General features: G+C 41.0%; 1 protein-coding gene across 1 annotated transcript; it reads left to right on the top strand.

Moving 5' to 3' along the window:
• The first annotated feature begins 4,664 nt into the window (after positions 1-4,664).
• Positions 4,665-6,035, top strand: LOC148583652 (uncharacterized). Its single transcript, XM_088510731.1, has 4 exons — positions 4,665-4,775; positions 5,091-5,295; positions 5,377-5,510; positions 5,556-6,035. The coding sequence occupies exons 1-4, from the start codon at positions 4,665-4,667 to the stop codon at positions 6,033-6,035; spliced, it is 930 nt and encodes a 309-aa protein (XP_088366857.1).
• The last annotated feature ends 9,141 nt before the right edge of the window (positions 6,036-15,176 follow it).

Raw genomic sequence — 15,176 nt, 5'->3', positions numbered from 1 at the left:
AGAAATCCCTAGGTTTACTACTTTGCCAAGGACTTCTAAAACCTATAAATAGACCCTTAAGCCTCTATAATAGATATACTTTGTAAGGAGAGGAATAGGAGCTCTTCAAGTTCAAGTCTCGGGTTTATTCTTTTCCTTTCTTTTATTTTATTTTATGAAGATGTTTAACATCAATTTTATGTGTAGCTAATTTAATTAGTAGGGCTTGATTGAAGCCCTAGTTATGTTTTGTTAATATTTCAATATTGGCGCCTTTGTGATGATGTTGTTGTGCTATTTAACTTGATTAATGTCTACTTGCATGAATTCCTCATATCTGTGTGCCTGATCAACATATGCATGTGGTACGAACTAGTTAGTTAAATCAATTTGGATGGCCGAGTCCTGGGTTTAACATAAGTAGCAAAAGTAATCCACACCGGATTCTTAGGTTAATCAACATGGGGAACCAAGAGTATATGCCATGCCCTAGGCCTCATGTGTTTGTCGATTTCCATAGAACATATGCTTTCCTAAGGAACAACTTAGTATAAATCATGCTAAATCCCTTAGAAAAGAAAAGAGTTAGAGTATACGCCATGCCTAACTCGTTGCTCAAGGAAATCTATAGCCTTAGGAGTATACGCCATGCCCTAAGGTTGACAAACATTAGATATCCATAACTTGATCAAAGCATTGGCATATTGTTATATTAACTAAATATAATTGGTGGTGGATATCAAAGCCCTACCCTTTATTATCATCACTTCAACAATCAATCTTTGTTTTACTTAAGGAATCTGTTTTAAACATAAATTCAACAATCCTCGTGGGAATGATCCTGTACTTGCACCATATACTACTATGTTGACCTTGTGCACTTGCAGGTAAAACGTACAATTATTTACCTATTAATTTAGGTAGATATTTTGCACATCAAGTTTTTGGCGCCGTTGCAGGGGATTGTTTGATTTTGTTTGGAATTATTTTCCTTAGTTTGTTTTTGTTTTAAATTTTTCTGGAGTTCCTGTTTTTCCTATGGAGGTGCGATCGAGCGCACCAGTACGATTGAGCGCACTCACGGTGCGATCGATCGCACATCTAGAGAGCAGCACAGTTACTGCACTAATTATAAATATGATTTTTTTCTTTTGTTTCATGCAAGATCATTCGAGTCTGCATATTAGTAAGTTTTTATTTCCTTTTTAATTTTAACTTCTTTTTGTTATTTTATTTTTAATTTCACATATGTGGGGAGGCATTCCGACACCCCATGGACCGTGTTCTTTATGCGACAACCCTTATCACCATGTTAGAGAATGTCCTTCAATAAGGCAACTTTCTAACAAAATTTTTAGGCATAAGAACACATCGATCTCTAGACCGGGGAACGACAGCTACCTTGATTCCTGCAACGCAACCTGGAGCCAACAGTCAAATTTCCCGTGGCAAGCTCAAGCTCTTAAAAATCATGCATATTCCTCTCAATCGGATCTACCACTACAAGATCAGATGGCTGCCATAGAAAAGAAGTTGGACATGATTGTCAAGGCCATGACTGCCCAAAAAATCTCACCTCTACAATGGGACACACCAAACCAAGGATGTGCTATTTGTTCCCATTTAGATCACACCACTGAGACGTGTCCTTTATCTCCATATGCAGAACAAGAAGAGGTGAATTATGTGGGACAACACACTTATCCTCCCAAGGAGCTGAGTACATTCCGCATCAATAGGCCTTACCAATACCAAGAAGAAGAATGCCGAAGGCAGTTGATGGAAAATCCCAATGGACAATACATGGAGGAAGAGTGCACCTACTATCATGAGCAAGCTGAAGAGGTGGCTGAAAATCAAATGGAAGAGGGGAAAGAGGAGCAAACCGAAGATCCACAAGAGCCACATCAGGAAAAAGAAGACAGCACTGAGATTTTTTCACCATTAGCTCTCATTCCTAAAACTTGAGGACATCAAGAAAGAGAAGCTTCCTGAGTTTCCTTCTTACTTTATTCCAGTTCATGATTCCCCACTGGATGAGCAACTGTTTGAGAAAACTCAGAGTGGTCCTCCCCGATCTCTAGACACTTGGAAGCACCTTGCAGCAGAAAAGATTCATTCCCTTTGGTGCAAGAGAAGAAAAAACTCGTGCTTCAAGTTTAAAGCGCCACAGTTTGGCTGAAGACGTTAAACTTAGTGCTCATAGCATATCCTTTTGTTTTGTTTCACTTATGTTTTGTTTTTATTTTATTTTGATGTTTTTATTTTTTTATTTTATTTTTTATGTTTTTAGTGTTTTGTCTAGTTTTCCATCTTGTTACTGCGATCGATCGTAACTAGCATGCGATCGAGCGCTGGTCTCCATTTGTGAGTTCAACGCATTCTATTAGTGCTATCGAACGCACCATGCGTGTGATCGAGCACACTTAGGCAGCATCCCATAGTTATCTTTTTATTTTATTTTGTTTAATGTGTTTTTAGTTCAATTTTTATTTAGTTTTAGATTTTGTTCCTTTTTACTTATTTGTGTGTTTTCTTACTTCGTAGAGACAAGTGTGCTTTAATTCAAGTTTGGGGGTGTGCTATGAGCCATGCTTTCCAAGACTATGTCCACCATCTCCCGGGTACATTCTTTCTTTTACTTAGACACATTGGGGACAATGTGTCATTTAAGTTTGGGGGTATGGGCACACATGATTGTTTACACACACTTTGTCCCAATTCATGTTAATTGTTTGTTTTGTGTGTTTGTTTGTTTATTTGAAAAAAAAGAATAATAATAATAATAATAATAATAAAAATAATAATAAATTTTGCATGTTCATGTTTGTCCTAAAATTTTAGGTTGATCTAAAAGAATTGTGAATTGAATTCATCAGTGAGCTCAAACTTTTGAACACATGATCTAATGAGTGAATCTGTTAGTTTGGTTACTTGTTGAGGATAGTTGAAAAATCACATGTTTGGTCTGATCACACAAGCACATTAGCACATAATTTGTGAGGTATGACATGAGGTCTGATATGTGTGTTTCTGCCTCTTGGATGAAATTGGATGACTTATTAGATGACGCTATGGCATATATTGTGATGAAAAAAAAAAAGAAGGATGTGAAATAAATGATCATTGATGGCTTTTCACTGAGTAACTGGACCTCTTGTCTTAAAGCATTGAGTGTTCACGTCAAAAGGTGAAAAATTTAGATTTGATCAATGTCATGGTTAGTTGGTTTTGTAGCCCTTTTGACTCAAGTTAGTAGGTCCTTAGGGGTGTCTCTACACTTAATGCCCTAAAACCACCTGGTTACTCGAGTTAGTTGGTTTTGTGCCTTTTTGACTCGAGTTAGAAAGCTTAAGGGAACCAACATTGCACAACCTGACCAAAAAAAAAGAGAAAAAGAAAGGAAAAAAAAATGCCAGTGTGTTGTTCTAATAGGAATTACAGTGAATTCTGAGATAAGGAGACATTGCATATTGGAAAGATTTGGAAGCCTCATAATTTTGTACTAGTTCACTGTACACAATTTTCAAACTTGTGATGATTTAAAATGTCCTTAGTAAGTAATTTCGCTTTGAGATTCTAATTCATTGTGAAGATGGAGTTCATCTTTTTAAGTTTGCTTATGAATGAAAACCATGATCTTGAAGTGATACTTTAATTTTTGGGATAACATGAACTGTGCTTGATGTTTGTAGGTAACATTTCTGGAAAACCCTCACGAGACTTCACTCGTCCACTAGGGAATTCCTAGGGGTTTAAAAGGCTTGTTGCATACACTAAATGCAATCGTACATCCCATGAAAGATAGATTTATCTTTTGTCTTCTGTTTTTCCATTCCTGTTTTCAGTTTTGTATTGCTAAGGGACTAGCAATATGTAGGTTTGGGGGTGTGATAAGTGCTAAAATATCCATATTTTCAGCCCTTAACTTGCATGTTTTAATCCTTTGGTTTTAGTTAATTAGGCCATTTTAATTCTTTTGGGAGAACTTTCATGTTAAAAAGTGAAGATGATGCATGGGCTATGTTTGAAAATTTGAGTAACAATTCTCTTCAACAGGTCTCCACCAGACGGAGGGCACCAGCACCTAAAGCAATCAAGACAAAAAGTTTATATGAAGCAGGCCATCCCCCAAATATGGCTAATCAAGTAGTTGAGGCTATCACCACGAAGCTAGACCAATGGATGCTTGCTGGTTTTGCTCCCAATGCTACTCACACACACACACTACCTGAATCATGCTCATTCTGTTCTAATCCTATGCATCATGTAAATAACTGCCCTGTTATGGGAAATTATACTGATATTGCTAATGAGCAGGTGAATGCAGCTTTCTCCAGACCGGGTAATGATCCGTACTCCAATTCCTACAACCCAGGGTGGAGAAATCATCCAAATTTCTCATGGAAGAATGCACATTCAGGCAACTCAGCCCCAGGGCCACACAATCAAGCTCAATCCAACAGGCAGCCCTATCAACCTCAGTCCACTTACTGGCCTCCACAGCAGAAATACCAGGCCGTAGAGTCTAATCTTGAGGATCGGGTGCTCAAAATAATGAGTGAGTTGGCGGGCGAGATAAAGTAGACAGTCAAAGCTCAAGTCGGACAACTTGCCAACACCTCAATAGAAGAGACGAAGGAAAGCTTCCAAATCAACTTGTGGTAAATCCTAAGGGGCACTACATGGTAGACAAGGGCACTTCATACCATCAGCAAGTTCAAGCCATCACCACCTTGAGAAGCGGAAGAATAGTTGACAATCATGTGGAGGAGAAGAGGGATGAGCACACAGAGGTTGCACAGAATTTGTAGAATGATAAATGCAAGCAAGTAAGCAATGAGGCTTCGTCATCAGTAGCGCCCACTCTGGAGATTCCATATGAGCCACGGGCCCCCTTCCCATAACGTCTCAAGGCACCATCCCACTTTAGGAAACAAGGAGAGAAAATATAAGGAATGATGGAAATGTTCAAACAGGTGAAAATCAACCTTCCTCTTCTTGATGCCATCGCACAAGTGCCTGCCTATGCCAAGTTTCTTAAAGACTTGTGTAGTCAAGAGTAGAAGACCAGGAATAACTTCCCCAAGAAAGTCCTTCTGACTGAGCAGGTGAGTTCCCTGATTAAGCACAACACTCCTCTGAAGTTCAAAGATCCCGGGGCTCCTACAATTTCATGCATCATCGAAAAAAGAGAGATTGATAAGGCACTCTTAGATCTGGGAGCTGGTGTGAATTTACTTCCATATTCAGTGTATCAGCAGCTCGGCCTAGGGGAGCTGAAGCCCACCACAGTGATTCTGCAACTAGCTGATTGTTCGATTAAGAAGCCTAGAGGGATTGTAGAAGATGTGATCATCCAGGTGGATAAATTTTTCTTCCCAGTTGACTTTATAGTGCTGGATACCGAGCCTATGCCCAATCCTGAGAAGTTGGTTCCTGTCATTCTTAGGCGTCCCTTCTTAGCCACAGCAAATGCATGTATCAACTGTCGAACTGGAGTCATGGAGATCACATTTGGCAATATGAAGGTTCGGTTGAATATCTTTACTGCATTTCAGCATGCTCCTGACCAGAATGAGTGTTTCTTTTTGGACAGCATTGAAGAATATGTAGAAGATTCACTACCCAGTCTCCTGACAAAGGATCCAGTGGAAGCCTGCTTAAATTACTTCGACTTTGAAGAATTCAACACCGACCAGTACATCAAAGAGGTCCATGATTTGCTTGAAACAGCTGCAAGTGGAGATTTCCATCCTTGGAGAGTAGTAAAGGAACCCCTACCTGTGAGTTCGAGCACTCCTCCTGTTCCATCTCTACTGTCTCCATCGAAGCTTGAGTTAAAGCCCTTGCCATCAAAACTCAAGTATGCATTTCTTGCATCTAACAACACTCTGCCGGTTATCATTGTTTCTGACCTGCAAAAAGACCAAGAAGATAGTCTGCTCGAAGTGTTAAAGCAGTACAAGGAGGCCATTGGATGGACCGTGGCAGATTTGAAAGGCATCGACCCCTCTATCTATATGCACCGGATCCATTTGGAAGAAGATACTTGACCCTCCCGTGAGGCACAGCGCCGGTTGAATCCCAACATGAAAGAGGTAGTGATGAAAGAGGTAGTCAAGTTACTTGATGCAGGCATCATCTACCCTATCTCATATAGCAAATGAGTGAGCCCCACTCAAGTAGTTCCAAAGAAATCTTGTATCACCGTCGTGGAGAATTCTGCTGGAGAGTTGGTTCCACAGCGCACAACCACGGGATAGCGTGTCTGTATCGACTACCAGAAGCTCAATTCCCATACCCGGAAGGATCACTTCCCGCTCCCATTCATTGATCAAATTTTGGAGCGTTTTGATGGCCAAAGCTACTATTGCTTTTTAGATGGCTATTCCTGGTATAATCAGGTTGCAGTTGATCCCCAAGACCAAGAGAAGACGACATTCACATGTCCATTCGGCACCTTCGCTTACCGACGCATGCCCTTCGGCTTATGCAATGCACCTGCCACATTCCAAGATGTATGATGTCTATCTTCTCCAACATTGTGGAGAAATTTTTGGAGGTATTTATGGATGATTTTTCTGTTTTTGGATCTTCTTTTGATTAGTGTCTCCATAATCTTCCACTTGTCCTTCAACGTTGCAAAGAAACTAATATGATTTTAAGCTAGGAGAAGAGCCACTTCATGGTGCAGGAAGGTATAGTTTTGGGCCATATAGTGTCCAAAAGAGGTATTGAGGTGGACCGGGCTAAGGTTGAGCTAATTGAAAATCTACCGCCACCTACTTCAGTGAAGCAGATCCGTTCCTTCCTAAGGCATGCCGACTTCTATCGTCGCTTCATTAAGGACTTCAGTAAAATTTCAAGGCCCTTATGTAACTTGCTTGCTAAAGACGCCCCTTTCCACTTTGATGAAGCATGTCACGAGGCGTTCCAGAAGCTCCGGTCTTTGTTATCTTCTGCCCCCATCCTGCAACCTCTTGACTGGTCTTTGCCCTTTGAAATCATGTGTGATGCATCTGACTATGCTGTGGGTACGATTTTGGGACAACGGGAAGGCAAGCTCCCTCATGCAATTTATTATGCTACCAAGACTCTAATGGATGCTCAAGTCAACTACACCACCACTGAGAAAGAATTGCTAGCTGTGGTCTTTGCTCTGTATAAATTCCGTTCATATCTTCTGGGATCAAAGGTTATCATTTTTTTGGATCATGTTGCTTTGCAACATTTACTGGCCAAGAAGGAAACAAAGCCCCGATTGATCCGCTGAATATTACTTCTGCAAGAATTTGATATTGAGATTTAGGACAAGAAGGGTACTAAGAATGTTGTTGCTGACCATCTGTCACAAATTTTATTTGAGACACCCCAGCCGGTTCCTGTTCATGATTCATTTCCAGATGAGCAACTATTTGAAATCACTCTGAAAAATCCACCGTGGTATGCCGATATTGTCAACTATTTAGCCACCGGACGGATTCCTTCTCATTGGTCTAAGCAAGATAAGGAACGCTTTTTCAAGCAAGTTTGATTCTATTTTTGGGAAGATCCAGAGTTGTTCAAATATTGTGCTGATTAGATCATCCGATGCTATGTCCCTGAGAGTGAATTTTCTAGCATTCTCACTTTTTGTCATTCTCTAGCTTACGGAGGACATTTCAGTGCCAAGAAGATAGCAGCCTACAATGCGGATTCACATGGCCCACCTTGTTCAAAGATGCCCATGAATTCTGCCGAGCTTGTGAGAGATGTCAACGCTTGGGAGCTATGTCTCGGAGGGACATGATGCCATTGAACCCCATCCTCATTGTCTAGATTTTTGATGTCTGGGGTATCGACTTCATGGGACCCTTCCCGCCATCTTGCGGGTATGAGTATATTTTGGTAGGAGTGGATTATGTCTCTAAGTGGGTAGAAGCCATTGCCACAAAGACCAATGATCACAAGGTTGTGGTGAAATTTCTCCAAGCCAACATTTTCAGCAGATTTGGTACTCCTCGAGCTATCATTAGTGATGGACGTAGACACTTTTGTAACCGGTTTTTCCAAGCCTTGCTTCTCAAGTACTCCGTCACACATAAGGTAGCCACTTCGTACCATCCTCAAACAAGTGGCCAAGTGGAAGTTTCTAATAGGGAGATTAAGCATATTCTAGAGAAGATGGTTAGGCCAGACGAAAGGATTGGTCCTTGCACCTCAATGATGCATTATGGGCCTACCGCACAACCTACAAAACCCCCATTGGAATGTCTCCCTATAGGCTGGTCTATGGCAAGGCGTGTCACCTCCCTGTGGAATTAGAACACTAGGCTCTGTGGGCAGTCAAGCAGTTTAATTTCAACATGCAAGCAGCCGGTCCCCACCAGAAACTTCAGTTTACAGAGTTGGAGGAGCTGCGGCGAGATGCCTATGATAGTGCTTGCCATTATAAGGAGCGGACTAAGGCTTTCATGACAAATATATCTTGCCCAAGACGTTTGTACCGGACCAGAAAGTATGACTCTTCAATTCCAAACTCCATCTTTTCCCTGGAAAGCTCCGCTCCAGATGGGACGGCCCCTTCATAGTCACCTCGGTGTCGCCCCATGGCGCCGTCAAATTGCGGGACCCAAAGGATGGCACTCTGTTCAAGGTCAACGGTCAAAGGCTGAAGCCCTGCATCTAGAACTTCGAGCAAGGTACAGACGTGGAATCCGTCGATTTAACGGATCCCGTCTACCTTTTTGATTAAGGCAGTGACACCCTGGGCTCGAGCGCACACACTGTGCCTTCGATCCCAAAACACGAGCCTGCGCTCGAGCCCACCCTGCGTGGGATCGAGCGCAGCAGCTCCACACTGCCACACACTTGCACGAGTATGCTCGAGCGTACCTTCTAGAGCACTCGAGCATACTCCCACCCATCCACTCCATCCTCTGCGCAAGTATGATCAAGAGCATGCTAGTGCCGCTTGAGCGCACTCGTTCAGAGGCCTCACGTGACCTTTTTAGGTCACAATCCCTTTTTCTTTCCCCCATTTTCTCCCATAGTGCCGAATCTCCCCCACACCACTGCAAGCCCAACGCCACCTACCCACCACCACCAACCACCACCCCCTCCCTGTCACACACCCTCCGGCCACCGCACTCCCCCACACCGCCACCACCAGCCTTCCCCCACTCTCTTTCTCCCTCTCCAACCAATTTTTCTCTCACATTTCCCATTCTCCCAAACACCCCACCGTACCCGTTTTCTTTCCATTTGTTTTTTGTGTGGAAATCGCAGTCCGTGGGTGCTCCACCACACATGGACTGCTCTGTGTTGGTTTTCTTCTGTTTGCAGGGGGTTGGGCCGCCAAGCAACGTGGTTTTCGACCACTTTCCTTTTGAAGTGCCCACCAAGTGTTCGACAAAACTCCTCAATGAAGCCCAATCATGCTTTCGGCCCCCGCTTCCACTTCCCGGTCTTCCCCTGCTCGGGAGACCACCCCCGAGGCCCTATCCCAACCGTTACACCGCCGTGGGAAGCAACGGAAGCTTATCTTGGAAAGATCATTTGCCGTCGACACAGTCTTCCGAAGCCTCCAAGCAACAAAGTGGGCGGCCAAAGAATGTCAACGACGCGGCCTCACCGTACTGTTCCAGCCAGTCAGCCCTGTTGCTAACGGAGGCCTGGTTCGGGAATTTTATGCCCATCTCACATTCGACTGTACTCGGTCGGGCATCCTCTCTTCATTGGTGGCAGGCATGGACGTTAAGCTGACCACCGACGACATTGCTGCTGCTTTGCAATGTTCTCATACTTGCCCGTCTGACATTTTGGCTCGGGATGGCTCCCCTTGGTACTCAGACTTGCCGTCCGATCTCACACTACAATATATTGTGGATGATATTTGCCGCGGCCGTTACACCGACGACCTCTGCAACTGTACAAGCAAGGTCCTGCTGCCTTCCCGCTTGTGATTCGTGGACTTTGTATTGCAGCGGAATGTGTGTCCATTTGGACACAAAACTCAGCAATGCCGTCCCTTCCTCACGGCCCTCTATGCCTTTCAGAGAGGCTTTTGGATTTCCATCCCCCAGCTCATTTGGGATCAGATACACAAGTTTTGGGATGGGGCGATTGTGAGGTGCACTCAGGGGTCATCTTCATGGGGACTCCCCTTCCCTTTTCTCTTCACCCATATCCTTCAGACTCGAGGCATTGAGGGTACACCCGCTGATGGGCCGATCTCTGCACACCCCCAGTTTGGCCTAATCCAGTGGAACCAGAGTTATTCCCACATGCCAAGACGATGTTGGGAGCCCACAGTAGCTGAGGTCGTCAGGAAGGCTGATGGGCCTGTACACAATGAGCCACTTGCAGTTGAGCTGGTAGACAGAGAGGGAGCGGCGGCGACCGTTACTATTACCATGTCACAATTTGAGTCCCTCCAGAAAGAACTGCAAGAGCTCCGATTTGAGCTTGCTACCCAGAGGGAGGAGGACAGGCGCCTGGCAGATGAAAGATTTGAAGCCCAACAAGAACTGTTGCGCGCCATTTTAGCATGGCTGCTGCCTACTTCATGGGCATCCTCTTCTGCGCCATAGTGACAGGTCTGGTGCTTTTATCCCTTGCATTGTTTTCCTGTTGTTTTCCACACACTAAGGACATTGTGCGTTTTAAGTTGGGGGGTGTGGGCATATATGTTAGTTCCGAGCATGCAATTCATTTTCCTATTGTGATTTGAAATTCATTGATGGGCTTACTATGACAAACACATGATCACTTGATTAAGGAATCAAAATTGTGTTACTTTCATGGCCAACATGAATTATTACTTGTTTCAATTTGAATTTCACAAGCACACTAGCATGTAGTCTGTGGGGCATAAAATCTAGAATCAATACTGTCTGGTTTCAATATTTGGAATAAATTGGGTAACTTATTGGGAAAATGACCTTGGCATAAATTCAAAAAAAAAAAAATGATCGTTTTAAACTTTCCACCAAGTAACCGGACCTCTTGCCTCATTAAGCAATGAGTGTTCGCGTCAAAAAGTGAGAAGTTTGGTTTGATTGATAAAAATAAAAAAAATAAAAAAATAAAAAGAAAAAAAGAGAGAGAGAAAAGAAAAGTAACTTAGCTTTGTAGCCTTTTTGACCCGAGCTAGTAAGTCCTTAGGGGTGTCTTTAAACCTAATGCCCTAAAACCATCTGGTTTGGGAGTCATTGGCCTAACGCTCAATACATGGGTCAATTAGAAAGCTTAAGAGAGCTAAGTGAAAAAAAGAAAAAAAAAAGAAAAAAGAAAGGGGGGGGGGTGTTTTGTGCCTTGGTTGTTTTATCCAATGGGAAGTCCAATGAATTTTGAGTATTGATCCATGCATGATTGAGATTAGTTTTGAAATCCCTTGATTATGTGTTGAGTTCACATACACTAGTTGAATCCTATAATGCTTTATAATTGCCATGATTGGAGATAATTTATGATTCCTGAAATTGTGAAGATGGTGTTTGTTTTATTAAGCCTGTTAATGATTGAGAACCATGATGGTCATGATATTGCATTCATGGAAACTACATGGGTAAAAAAAAATGTTTGTGGGTATCATTCCTGGAAAACCCTCACGAGACTTCACTCATCCTTTAAGGAACTCCTAGGGGTTTAAAAGGCTTGTTGCATACGCTAAATGCTACCGTACATCCCACGAAAGCTGGATTTATCTTTTTAGCTTTCACTTTATTTTCTGTTTTGTATTGCTAAGGGACTAGCAATATGTAAGTTGGGGGGTGTGATAAGCGCCGAATGTTGCACATTCAAGCCCCTTAATTTACATATGTTAATTTCTTAGCATTGTTATTTGTTTGATTTTGTTTTGTTTTTGTGTTTCAGGTCTTATTTGACAAACCATTGGAAATTGGGCTTAAAAGGACAACATGTTGAGCATTCTGGATCTAGGATCGATCGCTGCACTCTTGGGATCGAGCGTAGGTACGCTTGAGCATCTGCGGCTAGGGATCGAGCGCATGCCTGCGCTCGTGCACACGATAATTAAGCTCGAGCGCACTGCGCTTGAGCGCACAAGACCTCAGATCGAGCGCACTCGGGCGTGTACAGGACGGTAGCAATCCTTTTCCAGCATGGACTTGGTTTTCAGTCTCCCTATTGGACTGGGAGACTGACCTTCAGTTTTCTGAGGATTTCTAGGGTTTTTAGGGTTCTCCTAATCCTATAAATAGGGCTCTAAACATTGTAAACAGACACACCGCTTTCTAGAGTTAAAAAATTCAGTAAATTGTCTATCGAGCTTAGAAGATCATGAGCAGCTAAACCAAATTGTTGGGTATTGATGTAACCCTTTCCAAGCACAATGGTTTGATTGTATTTAATTTCTAATTTTTCAATTTATGCATGTTGATTGTATAACTCTGAGGATTGCTACAATTGATTTCTGTTCTTCATATTAAATGCAATTGTTCTTTAATTCCAATTCAATATTAGTAAAATTCTTATCTTGTCTTAGAAATTCTTTTACTATTATTGAACTCAATTCATTCTTATTTTCTGTGATTATAAGAGTGATAGTTATACAATGGTTTTTAATGGGCATGCAATCAATAGGTTTAGATAGACCATACCTAGGAAAGACGGATCGTACTACACCCTAGTTTAGTGTAATTTAGGTAGACGATCCGTGCCAACCGAAGATGGGTTATGCTATTCCGTTGATTGTATGAAATTATTTTCATATATTTTCTTGTTTAAATTATAACATGCATAGAATGAATTGCTAGAATTAATTATGGTTAACCATTGGTGTGCAGATTGTTGTGAAATCAATACCCTACTCTCTCTCTCATATATTTACTTTCTTTATTTCCGGTTATTTTATGCACTTTATGTTCACACAAACAAATCATTCTCTTTTGAATTAAGTTAATTTTAATCTTTCGAATTTTGATAATAAAACCCCTGCAGTCCTTGAGGTTCAACACCCTCTCTATAACCGTATCCTACAAAGATTCGTCCTATTACGAGTGGTTATTTTTATAATTGATATTTTTGGTCACAAAAATACCACATCACCCTTATTCTCAAATAATGAAATAATAAATCAATAAATTAAAAATTATTTCTTTCTAAAAGAAAAACCAAACAAAAAAAAAGAAAAGAAAAAGGAAAGTGGTGGTAAGCAATTTACCCACGGAGGTGGAGGGGTAATATTTATGCCCATCTTTTACACCACACGAGTGATTTCTGATTTATTTCAAATACAGTAAATAATTTTTTATTTATCCAAAAAAAATTTGTCTTTCTATTTTTCTATTTATCCAACACGTTGGTTTTTTGTCTTTTTCATTTTTTTTAATAGAATTTATAATGTAGTATAGTTTCGTTTTCTATTTTAGTTTTTAAGAGCATAAGGGTTTTATTAGAATATAATTAAAAAGTTCCCCTTCGGTGCACTTTGGTTGTTTGATTTACCGTTTTAGAACACTTTAAGCTTATTGGGTCTTTTAAAAAACGGTTGGTAGTTTGTGGGGGGGGGGGGGGGGGGGGGCTTTTTTATGTTATAGAAGACAATCAATGTTGAAAAGACAAAACATTTACATCCAGAACTTTGGTTTCGATTATTTAAAGCACCAGTAAATTAGGGGCAAAGAGTTGTTCGAACAACAAATACCTTTAGGTGGAACTTTTGCATCTGTCAATATTTCTAACTTGAACTAAAGGATATTTGAGAACTTTGCACTAATATTTTAGCACAACAAAAGAAAGAACTCGATGAATCATATGAAAGTTATCGATTCATAGGGTAGATGAAGACAAATAGAAGGAGTGTAATGGCATTGCGATGCACTTGGGTCAGTGATTTCGGTTTGAGCTTACAAGTGAGGAGTGAATGTGAGCACATTGAGTAGGATGAAGAAGGTTGAGGAAAATGGCTATGTGAGGATGAGAACCACGGATCATGGGTAATGTGCGGCACAATGCACTTAAGTTAGAAATAGGTTATGCACGTGTTTTGATCGCTATTTTTCTGAAACGACAAACCTGTTTTTGAAGAAAACTTAGAGTTGTTTCCATATTTCCGTTTGTAGCATCTTTGTTTTTAAAACTGATTGCCAAACGCACGATTACATGGTAGAAATAGGTTTTGCTCTTTCGGAAACAAAAAAAAAAAAAAAAAAACAAAAAAAAAAATAAATAAAAAACTTGTTTCCAAAACTGCAACCGAATAAGCTCCTAAAATTCTGAAATTTGAAAGAAATTGTTGGGGATCCAAATCCTATTCAAAGGGACAAAAAGTAGGAGGAGATCAAAGGCATTGAAATCATAAAGAAAATGAGTACATCCGGAGTAGTAGTCTTTTTTATTGTCTTGGCTCTTTGTTGCATGAGTCAACCGCTAATTTGCAACGCTTACCAGATTCACATTGAAAAACAGTTCCAAAGACCACTTCTAGGATCTCGTTGTTAGTCAAGAGACAATGATCTTGCCCTCCACTTGATCCCTGCCCATTCTGAGTTCTCTTGGGTTTTCACAGGAAACTTTCTTCGCATCACACTCTACTTCTGCAACCTGAAGTGGGAAGGTGGACATCAGACCTTCACTATCTTCAAGTACGATAATGGTTTTCTAAAAAAGTATTGCCCCCATCCTAATTTAGAGTGCCGTTGGAGGGTTCATAAGGATGGGATTTACGCATACAATTTTGGGTAGCAAAACTACGATTTAATGTTTAAGTGGCAACCGAACCATACTTGAAGTTGAAGCCTCACTGATACCGAGTCAAGCTCCATCAACAATTTACCATTTTTTATTCTCAAGCTTATCAACCAGGGTTGTTGAGAAGCTCCCAAACGTGAGCATTCCTTATGGAAGTCATCGTGTGATAGAATCCTTGAGCTGTTAGTAATGTTATGTCATTTTATTTTCTTGTGTGATCGTGTTTTATTTCTTATCCAATTTCTGTTTCTATTTCTATATGTTGTATTCATCTTTTGTTTCTATGTTGTAGAGTCCTTTCTGTGTTATGTTTATATTGTTCAATAAGTTGGTTATATAAGGTGATGCAAGTGTAATTATTTGAATAGATGCCTAAAGGTTTTTAAATTTGAAATTATGTGTTTGAGTGTGGTGCTTTTGTTCAAGATGCAACTTCTCTTTGTAAGGTGTGACTCATCTTAATTTTAGCCGTGAGACTCCACCCAAAAATCCATTGTTGG

The sequence above is a fragment of the Corylus avellana genome, chromosome 9, assembly GCF_965113065.1.
Source record: "Corylus avellana chromosome 9, dhCorAvel1.hap1.2, whole genome shotgun sequence".
Taxonomy (NCBI): domain Eukaryota; kingdom Viridiplantae; phylum Streptophyta; class Magnoliopsida; order Fagales; family Betulaceae; genus Corylus; species Corylus avellana.
The sequence above is the reverse complement of the archived record's forward strand: the minus strand, read 5'-3'. Positions and strand labels throughout refer to the sequence as shown.

What these genes read in the sequence shown, in the direction of transcription:
- LOC148583652 (XM_088510731.1), top strand. Translation starts at nt 4,665, where the DNA reads ATGGTAGACAAGGGCACTTCATACCATCAGCAAGTTCAAGCCATCACC. An exon ending in GATTCTGCAACTAGCTGATT is followed by an intron (nt 5,296 to 5,376) that starts GTTCGATTAAGA and finishes TTGACTTTATAG; the next exon opens with TGCTGGATACCGAGCCTATG. An exon ending in TCACATTTGGCAATATGAAG is followed by an intron (nt 5,511 to 5,555) that starts GTTCGGTTGAAT and finishes GCTCCTGACCAG; the next exon opens with AATGAGTGTTTCTTTTTGGA.